The 26,686-nt window shown below is 46.7% G+C and overlaps 1 protein-coding gene across 7 annotated transcripts in view; it reads right to left on the bottom strand.

Annotated features, from left to right (window-relative positions):
- PICALM (phosphatidylinositol binding clathrin assembly protein) overlaps window positions 1–10,684 on the bottom strand; it is a 34,755-nt gene extending 24,071 nt beyond the window's left edge. For all 7 annotated transcript variants that reach the window (XM_053456570.1, XM_053456573.1, XM_053456572.1 and 4 more), the window contains exons 1-2: window positions 10,321–10,684; window positions 4,587–4,729 (exon numbers count right to left, since the gene is read on the bottom strand). In XM_053456570.1, the coding sequence (XP_053312545.1) occupies window positions 4,587–4,729; window positions 10,321–10,450 (273 nt within the window). In that variant the 5' untranslated portion in view covers window positions 10,451–10,684. The remainder of the gene's footprint in view (window positions 1–4,586; window positions 4,730–10,320) is intronic.
- Between the last annotated feature and the right edge of the window lie 16,002 nt (window positions 10,685–26,686).

The following is a 26,686-nucleotide window of genomic DNA, read 5'->3' as shown; positions in this document are numbered from 1 at the left end:
CGCAGCTGCGCAACTAAATAACCAACTGAAGTTGATACCTTTTGTTGGGTTAACATAGAAAGATGTCACGTGATACAAGCTTTTGGGACCTGAGAGGGCTGCTCTTCATTTAACGGGAAGCTCACCGGGGTTTAGTGATATCAGAGAGTTGAGATGATCAACTCTTCTGGAAACTCATTTTATTGACTAGACCAGATGTGTCTATGTACTGAAACACAGAATTGCCCGGCAGATTGGCCCACGTCTAGTCTGTCTGTTTCTCCTGCTTTAAAGATTCAGACCTTAATCAGTCGTTGGTCTCGTCTTAGATTCAGGATCCAAATGCCTGTCCAATGCATCTTTGGACCTTCATAATGTACAGTGAAGTCCGGGATTACGTCATGGCGGGGTTACATGTGGAACGGAAGAGTCGTGTCATCAAAAGCCAACGAGGCCGGTCAGGAGACACACAAGGACCTCCCAGAAACACAAGCAAGCGCGGTGTGCGACAAAACAGCAAATACACACAAACAACACACCTCGAAGCAAGAAGAGCAGCACCGGCTCATCATAAAGCAGATCTTACACATTTCTATACACTAGTAATAGAGCGCACACATACTAGTAATGGAGCGCACACATACTAGTAATGGAGCGCACACGTATCCCACGGAAGCAGACATAACGCCCCATTTCAATTCTCCCCATTAAGTTACATTGGCTCTAGGTGGTGATGCGAGAAGATCACTTCCAGGCTGAAAATTGGTTAGATAATGCTAGTTGGGCCACTTTTTGCCACTGATCTTGACTTTTGAACTTTTAAACAAAATTATTCAGCCCTCAGGACGTGCCGGAGCTCCTCTCTGGTTACTCCAGACCGATGATAAAGGGACTGCTGCTTCAACTCAGGGGCTGTTATCAACTCAGACCAAGGACGGGTCTTATCAGGCAGATAAGGGCTGTGTCCCTCGTATATATGGGATGCAGTGATTGCGCCGACGCATTTCACAAAAGCAGGACGCCAAACATTTTAGCCTTTTCAGTTACTATGGCAACACCCAGTCAGTGCCTGCTTCCCTGCTCTGGTGCCTCCTAAACTACCACTACGGACCAATCGTTCATGTTATAGATGTGAGTTTGCATACATTGTGGGAAAAAACGCCGGGATGTGCCAATAACCAATTCTCACACACTTTGTACATCGCAGAAGAGAAATAACACAGATCACTCGGCTTTGGGAGCAGACCTCGAGTCAACGTTACCGAGCTTATCCTACATCGAGAATTCCGGAGAATCGCTTCTTATCTACGCAGCGCTTCGCAAGAAACATGACGCCGGCTGAAAGGGCATCATAACCTTCTGAGACGGAATTAGGCAAATGATATTAAAATTCCATTGTGATTCAGGAACTCTATATCTACCATCCCCAGGACCCGAGCTGCACGCCGCGAGACGCCGGGACGCGCTTCCTGTCATGGGCGAAGCCATTTAAACGAAGGGTGGAAATAAGAAGAGCGTTAGATGCACATCACAGCTTGCTTGCTGGCGTGTCGGATTCCAAAATACTTTGGCTACAGGCTGACCGCTAATCAGCAAAAGGACCGCATTGTTACACGCGAAAGAATTTGAATCATTTGAGGCATTTGAAACCTTATACGGAACACATATGGCAGGCAGGCAGTAAGTTCGCTGTGCGCTCCGAGGTCCCAGCACGCCCTTCATGCAGAAATCACGGAATCCACGTGGACAAAAAAAAAACACGCAGCGGCCTCGTGTTTCACGGTATCTATGAATTCACTTTAACGCCTTAATGTCCAATGACGGGCCAGACACAAACGGTCAGGTAATGACCAACGACGTGCCTGGCACGTCATTTCATTAAACAGGCCTAGAAAGTGATCTACGATTACTTTCTTCTACCACAAACTTTGGCAAAGGCTGGTGGTAGAATGTCATGCACGGAAAGGGTTAAAATACCAGCATTTGAAAAACCTTGGGGTGTCAAGTTTCTATAAATATATGGTTTGATGGGGTAAATTGCATTGGCCGGCTTCAAAGATGGCCCTATTAGGGCATGGGGGCAGAGGGACCAGATGTAAAAGTTCCAAGTTAAAAAAAAAAAAAAAAAACTTCCTAAATGTGGCGTTTTACCTCCCAAACAACCCAACAAAAATATAGGGTTTGATGGGGTAAATTGCATTGGCCGGTTTCAAAGATACCCGAAATAGCACATGTGGCAGAATGACCAGCTTTGGGGGGGGATGCTACTGGTACTTATTGCCCAATAACTTGCAGAAAAAAAGCAAAAAAACATAAAAACTTTGGGTATTTCTAAACTCAGGAGTCAGGACAAATAGAATCTATTTCGCAGGTTTTTTCATTAGCTTTTTTGGATGGGTAAAAGATTTTTCAAATAAAATTGAGAATCTTATTTTTTTTTTATATATAGGAAATTAGATAATATGATCAAAAACAAAGCCCTTCTTGTGAAAAAAACAACATATAACTTGTGTGGGTTCACTAAATGAGTGAGGAGAAAATGACATCTAAACACTAGTGCTGCAAAAGTGTTAAAACAGTCTCGGCCCCAAAAGGTACAAAAGGTAAAACACAGCCTGGTCCTTAAAGGGTTAAAGGGACATCAAACCATGAATGAAAACCCGCAGTCTGCCAACGAGGCCGCAGACGTGACATCTCCATATCCCCAACACACCGACTATAACGTCACATCGTGGCCAGAACGCTTATCAGAACGGTCACCAAATGTAGCACTGCTCTAGTTGCCATGGTGATAACACTTTCTAACTCTGCAGCGCAAGCTCTTTTTATCCATAGCTTTTGGAGAAAGCGTGCATTTCTATATGAAAGGTGCCGTCGGGGACGCCATGCGCCACCATCTTCCTTCTTCCTTAATGCTGCCGAAATTAATGATTGACCTTAGAAGTGCAAACGTACAATTTTCGCCATGTTACACGTTTAACAAACCGGGGCTTTCGGTAATTCCGGCGACGTGATAACCATTACAAACCGACACCGCTGATATGTTGTAAGCGGCGGGACGTTCGCGTGGAAGCTGCCGCGTTTTGGCATTTCACACAGAAACCAAACGCCAGCAGAACGTCCTGCCGGCAAAGAGATTTAGTAAATTTTCATCCGAAAAAACAGAATTAAGCTATTTTTTAAAAAAATTACTCCATTGGGAGATAATTCCTCCTGGACTCCAAAAGGCAATCGGATTTCTCCTTGGATCAGCGCCGGCCATCAGCGTATCGCAAGGAAGCCGATAATAGGTTTTAAGTTAACATTCTGTTCAAAAGTTTGGGGTCACTCAGCTGTTTTCATGGAAGACATTTCTGGCTGTGACATAATTGCAAAAGGGTTTTTGAACGATCAGCGAACACAGCGTGCCATTGGAACACAGGAGTGATGGGAGTGATAAAGGGCCATTGGAACACAGGAGTGATGGGAGTGATAAAGGGCCATTGGAACACAGGAGTGATGGGAGTGATAAAGGGCCGTTGGAACACAGGAGTGATGGGAGTGATAAAGGGCCATTGGAACACAGGAGTGATGGGAGTGATAAAGGGCCATTGGAACACAGGAGTGATGGGAGTGATAAAGGGCCATTGGAACACAGGAGTGATGGGAGTGATAAAGGCCCTCTGTACGCCTACGAAGAGATTCCATTAAAAATCAGCCGTTTCCAGCTACAATAGTCATTTACAACATTAACCCCGTCTGCGCTGGATTTCTGATCCATTTCATGTTATTTTAATGGACAAAATGTGCTTTTCTTTAAAAAACAAGGAACTTTCTAAGCGACCCCAAACTTTTGAACATCAGTGTATACCCCACAGGAATCGAAGAGACCAGGCAAACTGGTCTTACATGTGGAATGCAACAAACATTTTAAACCAGAGCGCTCTATAGGTAGGCTTTCAGTAAGTAATTATTGATGATTAATGATTCAGTATACATAGCGGATGAGCAGGAAATTCTCATCACGCCAAACAAAAGATAACGCTAACACCGGACAAAACGGCTTACTAGTAGCTAATTTTACTAATAAGCAACTTTTTTTTTTATGTTTTTTATTTAAAGTTTAAATAAAAAGCGGAGGATATCTTCCTATAAACCCCATTCCAGCCGAGCGACCAGAAACCCAGGGCCAGGAAGCCCAGAACTAATAGCATATAGAAAAATAAATACCCCAATACATGCGCGTGTTCAGTGCCGCTGGCACTGTGGGCACACCAATGACGAGATCATACACACAGCCAACAATCCCGGAGCACCAACGTCCCACCTGAGGAGGTCTGTCAGGCAGGGAATGGTGCCATCCATCGCCAAGGCTCTCTGCACCATATTCAGGTATTTTCGGTTAAATTAGAATGTAAATATTTGATATTTTATCAAGTACAACTATTCACAATTTAATGAAATATTGTTTCATTTATTCAAGTGCCCACCAATGGTGCAGGAAGCTTATTTATTTGTATCGTAACACCGGGGGGGGGGGGGATCGGTTACGTCTCGCCCGAGCGAATTGCTTGAATATTTTGGTAATAGTAGCGCCGCTGGTCCCGGGCGACTGTTCAGACGGTTACCTCGTTGCCGTACACCATCACATGGTGAGTTGTGATGAGGGATTTGAAGACCACCACCCAGCTGCTGTTCGCCGTCCTTTCGAACAACGTGTCGGCCAGCTGCGGGATGTTGACGTTCATCTCGTTTGTGCACTGAATCAAATCTGAAAAGAAGCAGACAGATGTTATATATTATATATACATATATCTATAACCCATTTATATTATTTATATATATATATATCTATAACCCATTTATATTATATATACATATATCTATAACCCATTTATATTATATATATATATATATATAGCAATAGATTCTTAACGTGTCTATATAATTCAACATACTTTATCGACAGCGAACATTACATTCAACCACTCAGTGACATCATGATCTTATCTTCCATGGATTCCAATGTGCTACTTGATTACCTTTCTAAGACCTTGATAAATGCCCCCCTGACCACCACACAGGGCAAAGACGGCATTGTGGGCATTATCCATTGATATTACATAGTCACCTTCACAATACTCCTTATATAAATAAAATAACCCATTTCAATCAGAAAACACACAATCACACAATTAGCCGAGTCCTTGCGTTGGCGTTTTATTTTCTGCGGCCCCTGGGCTCCCATTTCGTCTGGAATCGCTAAATGTCTGTACAGATCCCGTATGTTTTGCGCTTTTATTTTCGATAGCGAGAGCTTTATTCTCCCGACGACAGAAAAAAGTTAAAGATCTTGGAATTTACCTTCCACGTCAAACATGTGATTGCGCAATAACCAAAGGTGAACCCGGAGCAGAAGAGCTCGCCGGGCACAGACACGTCCACCGCAAACAATGTCTTATCGGTAACGGAAGACGGGGCAGAGTTTCGGGGGAGCCGCATGCGCGATCAACGGATGTGAGGAGTAAACGCCCTACCCTCCTTGTACATAGATGTGGAATATGATGGCGCAATATAAAATCGGTAACACGCCTGCCAAATGCAGTCCCCGCAAACTTCAGCCCCACTAACCCTGTTACACAAAGCTACGTTAATATACATCATGGGAGATTCGTTCCTCTAGGCTGCCAGGTGACACGACTCAAGGACCGGCGCAGGACTCCATGTGTCACCCACTCATCAACAAGGCGGTTAAGAGGGGAGCTCCAGCGCCAACGGAGAAGCGTCTGCATTCATGAAAACTACCTGCAGCTACTTGGATGAAAACAAATACATTTGAGCTCATGGAAGCCGAGGTTTGTGGCAAAATGTGGCAGAATTAGCACATCCGTTTCATCTCCTTAACTCCTCTGCACCAACTCTTACAAACGCAGCGAGAACAAAAAGTGCGATAACTTTATGGGGAGGAATAATTTTGCAGACTGGTAAACTATGATGGGCGTTCCAGGCCGTTCCTGACTCCCGGGTCCGCGTTTCTTCCCAACCTTAGTAAACGCAAGCAGTGTTTGCGGAAGCAAAGTCCGAGCCGCACTCCGCGGGAAGCTCCGACGTTACGCGTCTAACACACGGGGGAGGGGGGCATTAAATAGACGCAGCCAACTTCCGCGCGAGCCTAGGGAAAATTCTGGGACGAGCCATAAGTTGGGAAGGCGATGCGTTATACCGGCGTGCGGAGCCGCCAGCGACGTTACTCAATGAGCAGCGCGTGGCAGGCAACCCCGCACGAAGCGGCGTGCGAAGGAGCGGCACGGACCCCTGCCGGGTACCTTTTGTGGATATTTAAGACGGATGACTAAAAAGGTGCAACTATTCCCGGAGCGGGGAAATTCCATGGAGAAAATAACGTGGTAATGCGGTGAAGCACTGACGAGACTTTATCCATAGACACGGCTCACCACTGCAGCGCGTCGACACTTTATACCGCTGCCCCGGAGAAGGCATACTAAACATCTTAGCATCTGCATTCTATACGCCCGCCATTAACTTCCGAAAATGCCCCAGTGACAAGTGCGCACTCATTCATCGCGGCGCACTCATTCATCGCGGCGCACTCATTCATCGCTCGGGGGATGGTGCCTCTTTAGACCCCCTGAAACTCTTATGCGAGCCAGCGCTGGAATTATGGCTGACAACATCTCCTACAGGCCAAGGAGCCAGGAAACTGTGTGAAGGCAAGCGGGATTCCGATAAAGCCATAAATTTGCACCGACACAAGGCGGATGTAAAGGACAAAATCCATAGGATCCTCTTCAACGACAAGTAAGAGAATTTGTTAAGGTCTTATCCCAAAGGGCTGCGAGGGAGGCTGGGGAGGACTTACTGACACTGACACGTGTGCTCATGCAGAGTAAAGTTTTGGATTCCATTGCCTTTTTCTCAGAATCCCCTAACAAATGGTTATTCCCCCCCACCACGCGTTTTGTAGAGCCCAATCCAGCAACAACCCACGTAAGTCTCCAACTATGGTGCTCAGCTAGCCCAGGACGGGCCGGCCATCTTGGGAGCCACTGCTGGACACCCGGCAGTTAAATGAAAGGTCCTCCTGGTACCAAACACGGCAGCAAATCCAGAGAAACGTCAAGAATTGGGTGTAAAGCCAACTCTTTACTTCTTCACATGACCCGCAGGCTGCCGGGCAAGGAGCGCCACGCAGGATTGTGTTACTTGAAGCCAGAAAACATACGTAGAGCTTTGCTCAGGTGTCGCTTTGTCTTTTTTTGCCTCGTCTGATTTGCAGGCGGAGTGATTTTAGACATATTTTGTTACTTCTGTGACGAGGCGTGGCTGCATTAAGGATTTGTGATGTCATTAGTGGCATAAAGTCACGCCGTCACAAGCCCAGAGGCTTCCATGTCCTGAAGACCCGCTTCTCAAACAGGATCGCCGGCCAGGAGTGGGGCGAAGCCGCAAGAAGTGATAACGTTACTATTTATGCAACAAATATCACACATTCCGTATAGTCACGCGACAACAACAAGTGTGGCGGGGGCTCCCCTCTAACTTATACTAATTCACATTAACACTACATTGTTCTGGACACTAGAATTCCTGGGTTCTAATCTATACGAAGGACTCGCTGACCTCTTTGGAAAAGCCTTACAGAAGCAAAGCCACAAACCGAACCCGAGATGCACGCGATTGGCTGACACTTTAGCGCCGAGGTTTCCTGGGGGTCCATCTGCACGTTAATACGGACAGACTGATGGAGTGCCGACGCGCGGGGTCACTTAAGGGCACGAATCCATTCACAGCACACGGCCGGCCTGACGGATTGCACAATCCTGATTATAAAGCAAAGAACGATTCCCAGATATTTTCAACTCTGCATGCAAAGCAAAACCTGCACTAAAGCAGGAAATTCCCTGAACATTCCCCGAAATTCCAGACACGGAAAATGCATTATTTTGACGCATCACTTGCATGACATTTGCTGCAGGAGTAGGGGTAGTCCATTAACGCATCCAGCGAAGACCACTTAAAGCTGCTTACTACTCCCTGTGGGTCACCATACCTCCCAACAGTCCTGGTGTTCACCCCACACACTCCCACAGGAGTCTGCGCCATTGCTGTTCATGAAGCCAATGCTCGCAGGTGCAATAATACCGTATTGTCCTGATTATAGGCTGCTCTATAGTTGGGGGGTAGATATTCAGGATGCTGCACTATGGTCACTTCCTGTAGCAGGGTCCGTCGGTAATGCGGGCCCCCGGAAACACGAGCTGATAAAATATGCGTGCAAGCGCAGAGAATTAGAAGCGTACGATGGCTGGAGCGCACCCGTAAGGCCGGCAGCCCCTGCGGTACAGGCACAAGATGGGTTATCAACGCCCTGACTCCTTAAACTGCCTGTGGGGAACAAGAATGGCTCGGTGTTAATGACCTGGCCGGACACTTTGGTTAACTTCATTAGCACTGCCATAAAGCAGTGTGGTGTTCCAGCTGACCAATCGCAAAGGCGGCCCCCGGGACATGACACCGTATGCAGCGCGGCGTTTATGTATGATCCCCTGTAAGGTCATTAACCTCCAGCGCAGCGATGCCAACGAGACAAAGTCCTAACAGAACAGCCTCTTCTCTCAGCCTGGAGAAGGAGGGCGTCTGTATCGGGGGTCCGCAGCCGAGCAATTCCTTCCGTGTTCTGGAACACGTACAGATCACAGAGCCCCCATCACACTGCACACTCGTTCTCCCCTCCCCGCACCCGGACTTTGTGACACACAGAGCCATAATTTACAACACATGTAAAGGACAGGCAGCCGGTACTGCTGCGCATGCACGGGGCAAACGGGTACCACGTGTGCGTTACACGGGCCAGCCACAAATCTCTGAGACAGAATAAGTATATACTATATACACAGTACAGGGCTTGGTGCCGGGGCCCCTGACTAAGCCACGCTGCGTAGCTTTGCTTCCTGAGGGCATGTCCCCAGCAGGGTGTTCTTTACAGCCCGTGGGCCCTAATTGGCGAGCGGCCGCGGGTCAGTAGCCTGGACTGTCTGTATGATCTATATTCCAGCTCACCAGGTAACAGTCCAAAGGCTGAAATAAGACAAGCGAGGAGTGACACGGCACACAACGCCGAGCGCACCAACAGCGCCGCCCTGCTGGGGTCACCCGTTACACAGCCAATGACACTGTGGGTATCACAGGCTTTTGCCGGGGGGGTCATGACATTCACCAGTTTCAGCCAATGCCTCCAAAACGGCACGGTGGGGTGTCAGGGGTCCCTGAGCCGCGGGGGGGTGTTACAGACTGTCAGCAGCAGCAGAGATTACCGAGCGCAAGCAGGACACGGACTCGCTAACGGGACATCTACACACAGCGTATCACACACGGTGCGAGAACCGGCAGCGCCGATCCACCGGTGACTCCCACCCACTGAGCTCGCCCACTCACCTCCCACACCGAACATCCACACAAACCCCCCACAACTAAATACGTCGGGAATAACCGGGCACGTCCTGCAGTAACAGGTCCTGTATCTGTGAGAGCCGGGAGACCCCGTCACAGCCCTGGGGGGCCACCAAGAGCCGGGAGACCCCGTCACAACGCAGGGACCATAAAATGTAACAAATCTAACAGCCGCTACAGAATTTGATTGATTGAAGCCCTTAAATAACGTTCCGTATCCCTAATAATAACCCGGAAACGGGGCGACAACTGCAGCTCAGCCAAGCAGCCCGATTCCAGCCCAAAAGGCCACAAAAGCAGAAGATTGGGAGGAAGCTGAGAGACGCAGAAGCTGCCGGCGGATCGGAGCCATTCGGCAAATCTAGTCTGCATGCTTAATCAGTCCTTAGATTCAGGAGCCCTACGCCGATTCCATGCATGTTAAATCCCCTCTGTATCAGCCTCTACCTCTTCTGCTGGGAGGCTGCTCCACTTACCCACCACCCTCGTAAAGTAAAGCTTCCTTACATTGGATACGAGCCTCTGACCCTCTAGTGTTAGATTCGGGTCTCTCTCCTTTGAAATAAACTTCCCTCCTGTACTTTATTAAATCGCTTTATGCATTTACCGATACAGCAGGGAGCCTGTGCTCTGCTTCCCCGGGGGGTCGGGAAACATCCCGGCTGCAGATCCCCTGATACAGACACTAGAAAAGGAGGCAGCTGACGGGACCCCGAGCATCAGCCCCCGACCTGCCAGACACCTCAATTCAGAGGAATTCATCACCAGTTAGGGGGGTAACAGGCTATTTCCATAGCAACCATCTTCCCTAACAGAGGGACTCCCAACAGCAAGTCCCCCATAAAAGCCAGTCCAGTACACAGGCTCCAGTCGTCAACTCCCATTACTCACAGTCCAGGTGCTTCTTCTTGGGCCCCATGATCTCGTGAGTTGTGGCCTTGCACACAGTCTTTGACACAGCGGAGCCGGTAACGCTGTGCTGCGCCGCCGTGATGCGGTCGGTAATGCTCTGACCGGACATGGCGGCTCCGGGGTGCGCCTGCTAGGACTTAAACAGCGGAGGCTGGCGGCACGGGGGTACTCAGGGGTAACGGGACCAGCAGCGGCGCAAACTTGACCATGGAGGGACGGAGCCGCAGGCGCACGCTGGCCGCAGGCCCCCGACAGGCCGCTTCCGGGACGGAAAGTCACTCGCACGGGAAGCTGCGGGGAAATGGCGGACCTGCTCCACCTCGGCTCCGTGCGAGGACCCGGCGGCGTCACGTGACCAAGGGCGGGCCTTCCTAGAGAGTTTAGACTAGAGGGCGGAGATTGCCGGGAGATCCATCTGAGGGCCGGGACTACTGGCGACCAGAGTGCGGGCGGGGCTTCTGAGAGCGTTTAGAATAGAGGTGGAGAATGCCAGGGGTTCGTGCTGGGGGCGGGAACTACTGGGGAGGAGGATCAGCTTGGGGGCGGAGTTAATGACTGCTACACTATTAAAAGCGAGAGCCCGCCAGGCCACGTACGGTCACCGTTATGCTGTTTGTGTGGTTCTGACGCTCGGTGATTTTACCTCAGTATTAGGGTGGATGGCAGATTCTATGAGGCACACGGCTGACTGCTTCATGTTCTGCTATGGATTCATGTTGTTTCGCAGCTGGTATCTCTGCTTGAATACAGATGGCATAATTGACAAGTCATGGTGTTCATAAGAACCATTTGGTTGCATTTTTGAGGTCACTGTGGCTACTAAAAGGCTAATATTTGAAGAGTCAGGCGTGGTTACACGCACCTCTCCATCTGGTCGGAGTCCTTCCTGCAAATTTCACAGCCAGGGCCTGGTTACTGAGAACAGGGCCTGGTTACTGAGAACAGGGCCTGTTGGTAATTTTTAGCGGGTCCTTAATGGTCCTGCTTTCCACGCTCTCTCCGCGGCTACCTGAAACACAGAATTTGCCAGCAGATCAGACCAATTCGTCCCCTGTCTTGTCGGCCGTTTCTCCTGCTGTAAAGACTCAAACCTTCATCAGTCGTTGGTCTCGTCTTAGATTCAGGAGCTGTATGTCTATCCCATGCATGTTTAAATTTACTTTGTGTAGCATTGGAGCAGCACCACCGTATGATGATGATGATGATGATGGTTCAGATACCTCCGAAAAGGGTCCAACAACCTGAATTAGGAGAGGGAAGGGCTTAATGGACTGAATCGGCCAATTAGGAAAGGGAGAAAATGCACGTTTTTTGTCTAAAGTGGGAATTCACGAAGTGAGGATAACAGCGATATCTCATTAGTCTGTACACAACGTTAGCCAGGAATTATATACTTGTAACCCGAGAAAAGTCTAATAATCAACTATTTTATCTTTGCTACGCAATAAAATATGCAAAATAATGAGCCTTTTCTCAAAGGAAAGAATCACATACCTGGAAAAATGTTTCCTAAGCTGTTGGACGCTCTTTGAGAGGTTCCTCCTGGAAATATGGTTGGGACATGGAGAAGGGTCTGATAGACACAAAGAGGAGAGCAGAGCGTTAGTAAGAGGAGGAAAGCGATGAGCGAACAGATATAGGAGAAAAAGAGAGGAAAGGGAAGAAAAGAGGTCTTAACTCTTTTATTTTTCTTTCCTCTCTTTTTTTGCTCCTGTCTTCTTTGGGAAATGAGGCAATGAGGGGAGATAGAAAAGGGAAAAGAGAGAGGAAACAGCTGAGAAAAAATAAAGGAGACAGAGTGAGATAGGTAAGAGAGGGGTCCATAGGAGAATGGCCATCCAGACCATGCCGCTGTGTCTACTAGTCACCCTTCCTTTTGCCACATTATTCCAGACTGTCTCATCATGGGGCCCAGGAATCTGCTTTGTAAATCACCCCCATGAGCTGATGTTATGTGATGCAGTCTGTTGAGATGCATGCTATCAGACACAATAATCCCTCGTTAGGCACGAATTTGTGGACTCGTTAATATCTTCCTTTAGACTCAACTTGCTCCTTTCAAGCCTTTCTTCCAGATTTCTTGGAGAAAACCACATAGTCTCCCAAGTTCTGTTATACTTTAAGTGTTTCTACTAAAGCATTTTTGTTTTACTCTGCGATGTTTACAGTCCCCGCTTGTAAATGATTTGGGTGATGTAGCACCGCAAGTAGATACAGTTGCTGGTCCACTAAAGATTTTTGAGGTTTTACCCATATGAGTTTTATCAAAATACCGTAATCTCAAAAATTATGGGGGGGGGGGGTTGAAACTATCTTTGGAGCCACAGACGGTTCTCACTGAAAGAGGAATAGGTGGAGGGCAGTGAATGGGTTAAATTAAATCAGCAGCAAATGCTCGGTAATCATTTCAGTATGTAGCACATGTCCACGTGGACACGGAATGCAGCTAACGCAGAATTCCGACATGGAAATGGAAGGTACCTAACACGGAATTCCAATTGCCACCAAATTCCAGACTTTCTATTGCAGAAAACAACGAACTGGGAACATCTGATATGTAATAACTTTCAAATTTTGTGCCAGACTAATTTCCCTTTGATCTTCACCTCTGACCCCACCGTGCCTCCATGAGTATCCTCTAGGAGAAAATCTGAACATTTGATCCTTAACTGCGGCTGACACCACATCCCTCTGGATCTCTGAGGTTATCTCGAAACTTTCTTCTGTCTTCTCTCTATCCTCAACCTCTCTTCTTCGCACTTGCATCTCCCGGACTTCATCTGTGGCGCACCCATGCTCTGTAATTCCCAGCCTTTTTATGTCTACTAATTTATCTTAAATATAAATGTTCACTAAAACCCTACGTCTTCAGAAAAGCAAACAATCCAACCTCCTTAAGCGGAGGTGCTCGTTCCTCGTACCCTGCGAGGGAACACGCATGGGCCGGGCATATGGCTCCTGATTCAAACACGATCAACCACTGATTTAAGGTCTGGATCTTTACAGCAGGAAATATAGGCAGACTAGACTAGACGGACCAGATGGGTTTCGGTGTGTCCCAGGAGACACTTTGACAGGGGTGGCAAACTGAAATCCAACAGTGCTTCACAAATAGGGCTAAGAGGTAGGCCCCTAGTTTCAAGGAGGCTTGGTTGAGCAGGGCCATATAACATTGTTGCATGGAAGGCAAGCTGAACACTTGTTAAGTGAGTTGCATATGTCTGGATGTGTGTATATGTTAGCATTTGTGTCTGGGTTTGTGTGTGGCTGGGTTAGTATGTGTCAGTGTGTTTGTCTGGGTGTATGTGTGTCTGGGTTTGTGTGTGTGTTTGGGTTAGTATGTTTGGGTATGTGTCAATGTGCTTGTTTGGGTGTATGTGCGTCTGGGTATGTGTGTGTCTAGGTTAGTATGTTTGGGTATGTGTCAGTGTGTTTGGGTGTCTGGGTATGTGTGTGTCTAGGTTAGTATGTTTGGGTATGTGTCAGTGTGTTTGGGTGTCTGGGTATGTGTGTCTAGGTTAGTATGTTTGGTGTTTTGGGTGTCTGGGTTAGTATGTATGGGTATGTGTGTCTAGGTTAGTATGTTTGGGTATGTGTCAGTGTGTTTGGGTTTGTTAGTATGCGTATCTGGTTATATGTGTGTCTGTCTGGGTTTGTGCATTTTCCTGATGGGCCACTTTTACATATTACCTTTGTGAGTGCATCACGTTGCTATCACTCATATTTATTATTTGGACTTATTACACTATTGTATTTTGTTTTCTTTTCTTTACATGTTTATGCGCCCCATTCTTTGATATATTTGTTAGTATGTGTATCTGGTTATATGTGTGTCTGTCTGGGTTTGTGCATTTTCCTGGATTTGTGTATGTGTGTTGGGTTTGGGCATGGTTTTGGTGGAGGGGCAACACAATGTCTTGGGCTGGCCCTATCTGCCGGCAAACGTTTCTATGCCAAACGTGCCAAGCTGCAGGTCGGCTGACGGAACGGGCTGCGCATGTCAGGAGAGCGGCGAGTTGCTCCTTAACGGCTCAGTTTTAGTAGATAATGAGGCAGAGGCTACTCACTGGTGATGACTGATTTTATATGATGTTTTATATAGCACCATCATATTCTGTAACGCTGTACAATGGGTAACCCATAAGCTTTTAACTGTATATCATCTAAAGTCCAGCTCTTTAGCAAAACGATCACCCCCAACAGGGATAAAACCAGATATCTCTTAAAAATAGATAAAACGTTTCATTCCTTATATCCCTTTTATTAATGGAGCAGATTGGGGCTGAAGCGTTTCCTCTAACAGAGCTCCAGTCACGATTTAGCTGCTTTCAACCTCTAGAAACCAAGCAGCTACCTTTCCGTTTAATGCTATAAGAGCCTCCTTTCTCTTCCAGTAAAGAATGAATACCATACGTATTATATACTCTTCACTGGTGGGGCTGCAAGGGATGCTGGGACGTCACTTTCATTTTGTATAGTTACTGTAATAGCGCTATGGAATCTATAAGTAAAAGCAGGACAGCTGAGCAGCTCCGGGAGACAGTGTTTGCAAATCAGGACTGTTATGCAGAAAACAGGACAGCTGCGAGGTATGCCCAAGTCCTGACCCAGCACAGTGTCGCAAGACTCCTGACATATTAATCCTTTAATAGCCCATCATGAAGATTCTACGTGGTGACTTGCCAAATGTGTTGCCCAAATGGCTCTAATAACAGTCGTCATGGAAACATTGACCTGTCATGATTTAAAGATACATTTCATTGTCATTGCCAAACCTTGAAAGTTTGGTATGGTCATGGATGATAGGGCAACATGCCTCCCAACTGTCCTGATTTCCCCCCTCAATCCTGCTCAGAAGGACAGCGGGAATTAAGGCCGCAATCCTGCAGTGAGAATGCATACTGCGCATGTGCACAGCCCTAAATGATGGGGCGCATGTGCACGACCCTACATGATGAGGCGTTTGTGCACGACCCTATATGATGGTGCGCATGTGCATGACTTTACATGATGGGGCGCATGTGCACGACCCTACATAATGGGGCGCTTGTGCACGACCCTACATGATGGGGCGCTTGTGCACGGCCCTACATGATGGGGCGCTTGTGCACGGCCCTACATGATGGGGCGCTTGTGCACGGCCCTACATGATGGGGCGCATGTGCACGACCCTACATGATGGTGCGCTAGTGCACGATCCTACATGATGGTGCGCTAGTGGACGACCCTACATGATGGCGCGCTAGTGCATGACCCTAGGTGCGCATGCGCAGTAAGCTCCCCCCTGCGAATCGGGAGATATGGGGCAAGGACTCAAAAATACCCCAGTGACTGGCCATACGGTACGATACACAGCAAAACTTTACACGGGGAACATATGTTTTCTTTATAGACGTCTCCGCAGGCGCATCAAACATAAGGCAGCAGACTATTTTTTCTGTAAGATTTCAGCAAACAAATTAAAACAAATGTAGGTTTCCAGCAGTTAATGAGGCTGGCATTTCCTCCCAGCTAAAAACGAGTTTGTACGAGCAATCGTCGGGTCGTTAACCCAGCAATTACGCGATAAACAGGAAATGCCAGAATTTAACATCGCAAGAGCTTCAAGGGCACGAGGAGGACGTTCACGGAGCTGATCCCCTCTCATCAGTAGATATTATTTATACCCGTACAATTCCTATCATTGCTTTAATCAGCGGCCCGTTCGTTTAAAAATGTTTATCCCGTTCCTTTGAAATTATGTACCTTTTTGCTTGATTTTTAAATTATTATTCCCTGGTCTCTACTTGTGCATGCGCATTAATGCCAGTTTCTGGAATAAAAGCCAGAGAGCACTCAATGTTCTGCCTCTCAACCCCCAACCGCTGGACCTGTCATGCGAGTCGGGGCAAAAGTAAGTGCCCTTGCCCATCACTTATTTGCCTTCTTTGCCAGAGCCCTCCCTCTTCGAGTAGCCCAATGGCATCAGCAGGCAAGGGCGCTGTGGGCGGGGCTAGCCCCAACCTCTTATTTTGTTGCATCAGTTAAAATGAAATAACCCAAAAATAATAAAACCAGATGCCATTATTCGGTCATCTCAATATAGCAGTGTGATGCTCTCAGCATTCTGAGCTTCTAGGAAAGAGGGGCATCAGGAGAAGAAAGCAGGATTGAGGGTTCAAGTCCCAAGAGGGACTGACCTTCTTCAATAAGGACACTTGGGAGGTGTTGTATGGGCTCTGGGTCACACCCGGCAAGTTCTCAGGTATGTTATCGGAATAGCAGGACGCCGCGTTCTTTGGACCCTTGGAAGTTGGCTTCATTGCAGTGTAAGTCCAGGTGCGTTGCCTTTTTTTTGTACTGTTCAGACACGCTATTACTGCCGGAGGTCTGTAGGATCAGCACACGCACTGCGTGTTATCGCCAGGTGCACGGCTGCAGTCCGTCGGCTAGTATCGTGCCTGCAGCTATTCCCACCGAAGACCTGTTTCTGAGAAAATATATTTTGGGGGTTATTTATAAAGACAAATAATGATGATGCAAAATCGTTCTATTAAAACCAAAGGAAAGGTCTAATTAGCCAAAGCATCCCATTCCTCTGGTTGCTATGGTGACAAAACCACTTTGGAACCATTGCACCACTTTGGAACCACTGCTAATAAATAAACCCTGTTACGTTCTCAGGACAACCAATAGCTGGGATGTAAGATTAATTGTCAGGACTGTCAGGGCTAAATCAGGACTGCTGGCGAGTATGGTGTAGGTATATTTTGTAGGGTAAGTTACAATTAGGGCTGCAACTAACGATTATTTTAATAATCGATTAATCGGCCGATTATTTTTTCGATTAATCGATTAATCGGATAAAAAAAAACAATATGCAAATTTTTCGTTTATTTAAAAGAATTTAATGAACTGGATGTTAAAAAACAACTTAAAATTTACATTAACATTCTTATTTTGTTATGATGTAATAAAAAACAATATTTTCAAAGTACAAGAACCCAAACACAATATTTATGAAACAAAATAACCCCAAACATTCTGAAAAGAGGTGGACTATTACTGTTCAAGAAACTTTGCCCCAGCACTTTGCACTTTGCACCCAGCACTTTGCACCCAGCACTTTGCACCCAGCCCTGGCACTTTGCACCCAGCACTTTGCCCCAGCCCTGGCACTTTGCATCCAGCACTTTGCACCCAGCATTCAGCACTTTGCACCAGCACTTTGCACTTTGCACCCAGCCCTGGCACTTTGCACCCAGCACTTTGCACCCAGCCCTGGCACTTTGCACCCAGCACTGGCACTTTGCACCCAGCACTTTGCACTGTGCCCCTGCACCCAGTCTCTAACTCTGCCCTGCACCCAGCCCTGCCCCCACATTCTGCCCTGCCCCCACACTCACACTCTGCCCTGCACCCACTCTGCCCTGCACCCACACTCACACCCTGCCCTGCATCCCCACCCCCACTCTGCCCTGCACCCAGTCTCCCACTCTGCTCTGCACCCACACTCACACCCTGCATCCCCACCCCCACTCTGCCCTGCACCCAGTCTCCTGCCCTGCACCCCCCACCCCCACTCTGCCCTGCACCCCCACCCCCACTCTGCCCTGCACCCCCACCCCCACTCTGCCCTGCACCCACACTCACGAACCGCTCTGTGCGAATGGAGCCACTCGCACAGAGCGAACCGCTCTGTGCGAATGGAGCCACTCGCACAGAGCGAACCGCTCTGTGCGAATGGAGCCACTCGCACAGAGCGAACCGCTCTGTGCGAATGGAGCCACTCGCACAGAGCGAACCGCTCTGTGCGAATGGAGCCACTCGCACAGAGCGAACCGCTCTGTGCGAGTGGAGCCACTCGCACAGAGCGAACCGCTCTGTGCGAGTGGAGCCACTCGCACAGAGCGAACCGCTCTGTGCGAGTGGAGCCACTCGCACAGAGCGAACCGCTCTGTGCGAGTGGAGCCACTCGCACAGAGCGAACCGCTCTGTGCGAGTGGCTCCATTCGCACAGAGCGATTCGCTCTGTGCGAGTGGCTCTGTGCGATCCGTGCACATAGACATGAAGAATACTTACCTCCGGAACGCGTCACATCCGTCACGTAGCTAAAAGAAGGCGGAGACTGCAGAGCGTGTAGCAGAAGCGGGGAACGCTCGCGGAGGTAAGTAAAAGGAGCCGAGTGCTCCAACAACGAATTGATCACTCGATTAATCGATAACGGAAATCGTTATCGATGATTTCCGTTATCGATTATTATCGATTTTATCGATTCGTTGTTTCAGCTCTAGTTACAATGATAATGTAACAGCAACTCATAGGGGATTACATATATATATATATATATATATATATATACGGTATATATAAAGGTATTCTAGTGTGAAGTTTGGAGCAGGTCAAATAATTCCGGTTCTGAGATGGAAAAAGTCCCGTGGATTCATTGAACGGAATATTTCCATTTAAATGTATTTGTCGGTTTGTAGCTTCCCAAGAATGTAATCAGTGAAACCTTCCGTGGAGTTAAAATACAAACTGATATAAAGTGTGCTTGGAACGTCCCCAACAGCGGCCCCAGTCCGTTGGCTTTGCTTAATATGCATGCTCATTCCTCGAATGTTGCATACGAATGCCTTTATCCAAGGTCACATTAAGCTCCCATTCACTCAGGTTCGTCTGGTGCCAGGATCGCGGCTCGCCACCCCGGCGGTGGCTTTTTACCCGGGTAGTGAAGGCAGAAACACAGCCTATACCTGGAGATAGCCCCGGAGCCATCCTTCATCTACATTTTCTAGGAGGCAGGAAGGGTGTGTCCAATATAAAGGGGCATGGCTAGATACAGATAGGGGCGGGGCTAGCATTAAATTACTGTCAGGTCCCGAGGCACATTCCCGACCTTGTGTTGCTTGCACGCCCCGTCCCGCGAGGTGACTTCTCTGCCAGCGGGGTGTTCTAAGCTGGAGTGCCTTGTACAGGCGCCATTCATCCCAACACCAGTGCTCTAGCTCGCTGAACCCGCTTGACCATGTTGGACCTCCCGGCTTCTGACTTTGGCTCGACTCTGGACTTTCACGGCTAACTACTGTCCCACCACCTCGGCTTCTCTGACCTTAGTGAACCTGCACAGCCTGTCTTGACCACTAGACCACAGTCCTTGGAGCAAAGGATGGACACCATCCCCGATCTGCTCAGAGGTCTAACCTCATCTGATTTATCTTCGGCCCTTTACTTAGAGAAGCCGCTGGTACATCCGTTAAGCCCCCTAAAATGCCTGTGCCTGACAAATTCACTGGCGACCATCAGGAATGTCGGGGCTTTTTGAACCGGTGTCAACTTCATTTTCAAACCGAACCACAGGGTTTTGCTGCTCACACCAATTGCTAAGGTTCATTATAAATCTGTTTCGTGGGGAGGCTTTAGCCTGGGCCTCTCCTTTGACGGAACACAATTCCCAGATGCTGGATGATGCAGATGCTTTTGTTTAACATTCTTTATTGGTAGGAAAAATGTAGTCCAACATGTTGGTGACAATGTGCGTTATGACACCAATCAACATAAAACTGGTAATTGGAAGAGTAGAAGTTATACAAGCCATGGAGAGAATGAAGTTACATTAAATACAAAAGCCACAAACCATGGAAAAGGTCAGCATCTGGTGACTGACAAGTTGGGCACCATGAGTGGTCCAGCAAGGCCCATCAAAAACCGGAGTCTGGGAGTAACATAAGCTTTATGCAGTAATTTTAGAAACATTTCACGATAGTCCCTAGAAACTAAGATCTTGGGATTTCTAACATACGTCCGGAACACTAATTCCAAATCCAGATCGGGAAATTCATTTTTCCAAGATGCCACACCAGCCCCCTGTGTATCCCACGTCAGCGAGGGTCTAACAAAATTACAAATCGTTGCCATTTTAAGTTGCTTAAGAGAAGACAGCAACGTGAAACGATCCAATAAATTGGTAATGTTGTTGGTCGATAGGCCATGGGAAATCGTACAAAGGTAATTACGGATTTGTAAATAATGAATAGGATGCAGTAGAATAGGGGAGAACTTGTTCTGTAATTGCGCAAAAGGTAGTAATTTACCTGACTTTTGGTCAATGAAGTCATTCACTAAGCGCCCACCGCTACGAACTAGACGCCTAAAAATAGCGTCCTCCCCGGATGCAGATGCTTTTATTGCCGCCTTCAAGGCCATGTTTGACGCTCCAGGGAGAGTAGAGACTGCTGAATCCAGGTCTATGGACCTGCACCAGGGAAGGAAATCTGTGGCTCAAAACGCGGTTGAATTCTGGACATTGGCCTATGAGACTGATTGAATCCCCAAGCACTCAAGGCAGCCTTTCGTAGGGGTCTGGATTATTCCATTAAAGACACAATTATTTACAGAGATCTACCCGAGAATCTTGAGGACTTTCCATCCCATTTGTCCTCTAGTTCAGGTTCCTACCTTTCCTGTGACGTGTTCTCCAAAAAGAAAGCTGATACTCTACCTCCCCATGGCATGCACAACTGTCCCATAGCATTACAGCTTGGCACATACCTACCCTCTTTGCGAACCTGAAAACCAGGCCCTGGCTGAATACATCAGGGTTCTTCTTTGTTAAGATCGGACCCTCCGACCTTGTATTAACTGTGGTGGTTTGCAAAAATACCGTCAAAACAAATATCCCTTGCCTTTGATCACAGAGTTCGATGACCAGCTTCAAAGTCTTCACCAAGCTGAATCTCTGGTGGGTGTACAACTTGATTAGAATCCGAGAGAATGATGAATGGAACACAGTCTTCAACACTAGATATGGACATTATGATGCCATTCGGCTTGAGTAATGACCCAAGGTTTCGTCAACGACATAGTCCGAGATGTGTTGATCTATTTAGACAACATCCTTATCTACTCTCCTGATCTTACTAAATACAGAAAACACGTTAGGCAAGTTTTACAGAACCTTCTTGAAAACTCCCTATTTGCTAAAACAGAGAAGTGTGTTGAGCAAAACTGTATCTCGTTTCTTGGGTATATCATTTCATAGTCTGGATTAGATATGGACCCAGAGGAGGTCACAGATATTAAAGACTGGTAATGACCTACCAACCTCTAGAAAATCCAGGTTTCACCAATTTCTACCATTGTTTTATAAGAAACTTTTCCCAAATTGTGGTGACCATCCCTGCTTTCACTAAGAAGGGTGGTAATTGATAAGCTCAAACAAGCCTTCTTATCCGTTCCTGTCCTCCACAGACCAGATGCTACCCGTCCATTCACCCTGGAGGTTGATACCTCAAAGTTGGGGGAAATGGCAATATTATCTCGAGACTAGGTATCTAACCGTATATACCCCTGTTCTTTTCCAAATGTTTCTCTGCTGAAGGAAGAAACTGCCACATTGGTAACCATGAACTCTTAGCCATCAAGATGACCTTTGAGGAGTGGAGACTGTCAGGGAACTAGAGCTGCAGAGGACTTTTAATCCCTTCTTCTGTTGTGTTTACCTGTTGTCGTTGTGCCCATAAGTATAATCCCACCCTTGTGTCACCCGGACCCATTGGATCTTTATTGCCCTTGCCCTGTACCTGACCAGGTTTTAGCCGTAATTCTCTGGAACTGTTTGTCGCCTAGGATTGGCAGGACTCCGTGCTGGACTTTTTAACCCTAAATATCTAGGATGCCCCTGGCCCCACCAGAGTGCTCCTTTGCATAAATACACAGATTAGGGGTGGTTGGGAGCCCCCTTGGGAAACCCCGGTTTGTTGACCGGGATTTAGCAGCCGCGGCTATGGAGCCTCTGCCCGGTCCAGTCCACGTATCAAGTCGCTTTTTGGACCTAGTCATCTAGGGACCCCGGGGCTATCCATCAATACCCCGGGATCGCCGCCGCTCCCTGGAGATCACCCTGAAAACAACGATTTAGGGTTTCCGTACAAACTCTTTAAGTCACAAGCTCTTACTTACTGTTTCACGTAATGTTTCACTTACTTATATTACATCTAAGCCTCTGATCTGGAATTCAGCTCCAGAGCTTTGGGGTGTAATCTGAAGAGTTCCCATGTATGGACATGACATGATGCCTCAATGACACCTGAAACTCTTGGGTCACCCGGATAAAAGGAAATACATGCCAGGAAGAACATTTACCAGAAAGAACACTTTCTTCACTCATGGGGCCATGAACCAGCTGAGCTTTGGTTTCAAACAGAGGGTTCCCCATCCGTTTGGAACTAAATATCACATTATGCTCAGAAGGACACGACACAGACACGAGAATGTTGTTAAATGTCATGACAATTGGAAAGAGATGGGTTAAACATAAGAACTTTGCATAAAGCCTTCTCTCGATGTCATAAGTTCATTCTTCCAGCTACAAGCTGTTCCATTTCATATGAAATGATTTTATTTGGAGACATGCTGCAGCCAGGCTGGCTACCCTTCCAACCAGCTCATTATCAAATTATCATATTTATCGTTACAATTGTTGATACATAGTCATTTATTGTACCATTGCAAACCGGGGGCTCATAATTAACCATCCTTATGTATAATAATCGCAAACTTCTTATTGATGAAATGGGCAAAGCTATATAAACGTCCGGAGTAAAGGCAATATCTTAATATCCAGCTTTATTTTTTGGAAGCCAGATGGAGAAACAGCTTTAGATATCAATATAGCAGAGCTAAAAAACATAGGCAGCTATAGCAACTTTTTAGGAGCCAGTGTTTTGTCCATCTATGCCATCTACTAAGGCATGGCTGAGCAACAATTCATCGTGGGACTATATCTCAGGCTGACTGTGACCCGTTAAAACTTACAGGGCAACACTTGGAACAACCACCTTGTAGTTATCATGTAGGGCAACCTGAAGGTCGTGAGCGAAGAAAGGACTAGACTCATTGACATACTAGACTCATCCGCCATAGTACCTAGCTGTTAAGGAGGTCTATGTGGTCATCGACAACATATCTCTCTCCTAATGCTTCCCCCACTGTCTGTCTGCCGAGATAAGATGTAATATCCCGCCACTCTACAACAGCCGACGGGGCGCAGACCTCTAAGAGGAAGGGTTAGTGGAGAGGTCGGTGCCGGTGGTTGCATAGACTTCCACTTCTAGACTATGGCAGCTGTTGAAGGGCCCCAAGAGGGCTACCCTGGGCCCTTGAGGTAAGCCTGGATCCTGAGCAGACACCCCCTTACATCTTCTTTTTCGTCTCAGTTTCTTTGCAGTAGACATGAACCAGCCTTCGAAATTCAATGACTTTGTTCCTGGTAACGTGTATAGACGAGAACTCATTCAAACCTTCGTACATAGCAGCGCGGCTTTTGCCGAAAGTCATATTGGCGTCGGTCCCGGTATTATCTGTAACAATGTTTCCTGCACTTTAACTGAGCTGATCAAAGTCACACACATGTTTTATCTCAAACTAAAATATTCCAGATGGCCTATTCCCCTTTCTATTTTTAAAACAGAATCTTAAGAATTTCAAGTGTAATTGACAAAATGTGAACAGAAGACTTTTATTTGGCCTCTGTAAACAAATGCTGAGGAATATTGGAACGGTAACTAAATCGATGGAAACTAAAATATATCTAATTAATAAACTAATTCCGGAGAATCAGAGATACCGCACTCCGTCTGGCTGCTTCCCGTGCTAACCTCATAGGAGGTTTGATGGGTTATGGAGGTCCATAGGCAATACCCAGATTTTCCAGTACTAATGGTAAGGTCAGCTAGAGGTGGTCCAGTCAGTCCAGTAAGAACTGACCGCGGATTTACCCAGATCCTCACCTGACTTGCAGAGCCTGTGCATGGGCCAAGCCAATTACCCCCCTCCATACACAGACTGGGACACTTTGGCCAGGTCCAGTTCATGCTCCTCCTCGCCTTTTCCAGCCTTGCTGTTGGGGTAATCTTATCTGACGCTTGACACAAACAATAATTTATTGCCCTCAATTTAAGGAATGAAGTCTGAAGTTCAGTGGGAAAGGTGACGCTCGGCTTTATTGCATGTTATGCACACGGGGGAAACAAGGAACTGAAAACGTCCATCCAAAACGTCACCCAATTCCCTCTGCTCTTCTGCTTTACGCATTAGTAAGTAACCCGCCTTGGACACACTGCCAGGTGTCCCACAGCCAGAATAAATTATCCACATGCTGATTGAAAAATGGTGGAAATGTCCCTTTAACTAAGTTACGGGGGCCAAACCATCACAACGTTCTCCCAATATTTAGTAATGGTCACTTTTCCAAAGTTTCCATAAAAATATGGCACACTGACCGCTGCAGACCATTATTTTAACGTATTAATTGCTTGTTTGATTTATTTTAAACAAACATTTAGACTCTATATGTTCCAGTTTCCCTCTTTTTTGAGACGTATCCATTGACACGCGCGTACTTATTACATCATCAGAGATCTTCAATGCGCCGCGTGTATTCGGACTGTATGTAGGACCCGCTCTATTAACCCTTTAAAGGCTTCACAATTTCACTTCACAGATTATTTTTACGACTGTCCCTTTAAATACGAAAAACATCCCGCTTGACTCATACCTTCCCGGTGTGTTTCTAACTTTTCGCATTGCCAAATCCATTTTAACGCCAGGAAAATTTGGGGTGCTTTACAGAGTAATTTAAAGTAAAATATTTGCTGCCGTATCCAGCGCAGCTCTTGTTTTTTTTATGTTTTTCTGGAATATTAGGAAAGCTGTAATATTAAAGGCCTGTTTTGCCGGTTGACACACAAGTGAAGTATTTTAGTTTTCACGTAACCTGTAAAAATACAAAGTCCGGGAAAAAAAAGAGGTCTAAATTTAGCCCGGACGTCACCCGGTGACTCATATATAGCAGGTAGCAGTCTCGCCAAACCACAGGAAGCGTTCACATCACGATCGTCCAAAATAAGTACTTCGGCCAGAAAAACATTTCGAGAAGGAATGAACGTGGCGGAGAATTATTTAAAGGCGAATTCCAGCCATCGTATGCAATTCAATCTCTTAATCGGGTTATATAGCGCATAACCAGGGCAAAGCTGTCTTAAGGGGCAAGAAAAGGCAAAGAGAGTAAGGGGTGGTTTGTCAGGGAAAGGTAAGGGTGATTAGGAGGAGGCGGGTGGGAATACCTTGCTAAAGTTTTTAGTTTTCATCTGAATGTGGGGTGGTCTCCGGTTCTCCTGATAGGTGGAGGGAGTTCCAGGGTCGTGCAACCAGTACAGAAGGTTTTCTGATCTTATGATAGCTACGTGATATAAATATATGCGGGGCCGATATAAAGAGCTCTTCGGTGACCTGTTCATTAACAGAAATATACAAAGAACAAGAGGTCGCCCTCTGAGACTGGAAGAGCGCAGGTTTCATAGACGACAAAGGAAGGGATTCTTTACAGTGAGGACAATAAAGCTATGGAATTCACTGCCAAGGGAGGTGGTTCTATCAGATACAGTAGATGCCTTCAAAAGGGGTCTGGATATTTTTAAGAAAGGCATGACATACAGGGCTATAAATAGAATTAATATTTTAGAGCTTCTTGATCCAAGGAAAAATCCGATTGCCTTTTGGAGTCAAGAAGGAATTTTTTCCCCTGATGGGAGAATTCGAAGTAGCCTATTTGGGGGTTTTTTGCCTTCTTTTGGATCAAGAGTAGGAAGGTTAGGAAGAAGGGTTGAACTTGGTGGACTTAGGTCTTTTTTCTACCTTATGTACTATGTATGTTAGCTTCTGTGATCAGGTCCTTCCTCACCTGTTGTTTCAGTATGTCATCTTGTTATTTAATATACTAATTGTTATGTCCTGTCTGCCCTTTGTACATCGCTGCAGAATCTGATAGCGCTATATAAAACAATACATAATAATACACCTCCGGGTCAGGGTCTGTTGTACGGACCCTATAAACCTTTTCAAGGCGACTGCACTAACACGACTTGCTTTTAAAAATAAAAAAATAGATTTTTTTTATTTTTAAAAGGGAAATAAGAATTAAATAAATAAAGACTTATACGGACCTCTGTGATATTATCAGGGATATTACAAGACATATTCCTGGGGTTCATGATGACCCCAAGAGCATCTCTTACGGCGCACTGCTCTGAGTTTTTAAAAATGAAAATGTGGGGTAAGTGCATAAAAAATGATCCTCTGCTGCATTAGGTGGAAGGCTATTCCATTTCAGCGAATAAATACTTTCTAACAGCTCATCTTCTGATGTTAAGAGGGTTAGTAAATACACCATCTGTTTGCATAATTTTTGGCCACTTCCGTTGCCTCTAAATAGAACCTTTGTTGCCATCTGCTGGATGAAATAAGAGACCCAATCAGTCCCCCATCCCCTGAGATTAATTCAGCGTCAGCGCTTTAGGCTATTTT

This window comes from Spea bombifrons, chromosome 2, assembly GCF_027358695.1.
Source record: "Spea bombifrons isolate aSpeBom1 chromosome 2, aSpeBom1.2.pri, whole genome shotgun sequence".
Lineage (NCBI taxonomy): Eukaryota > Metazoa > Chordata > Amphibia > Anura > Pelobatidae > Spea > Spea bombifrons.
Note: the sequence above shows the minus strand (reverse complement) of the source record. Positions and strands in the feature narration are given on the sequence as shown.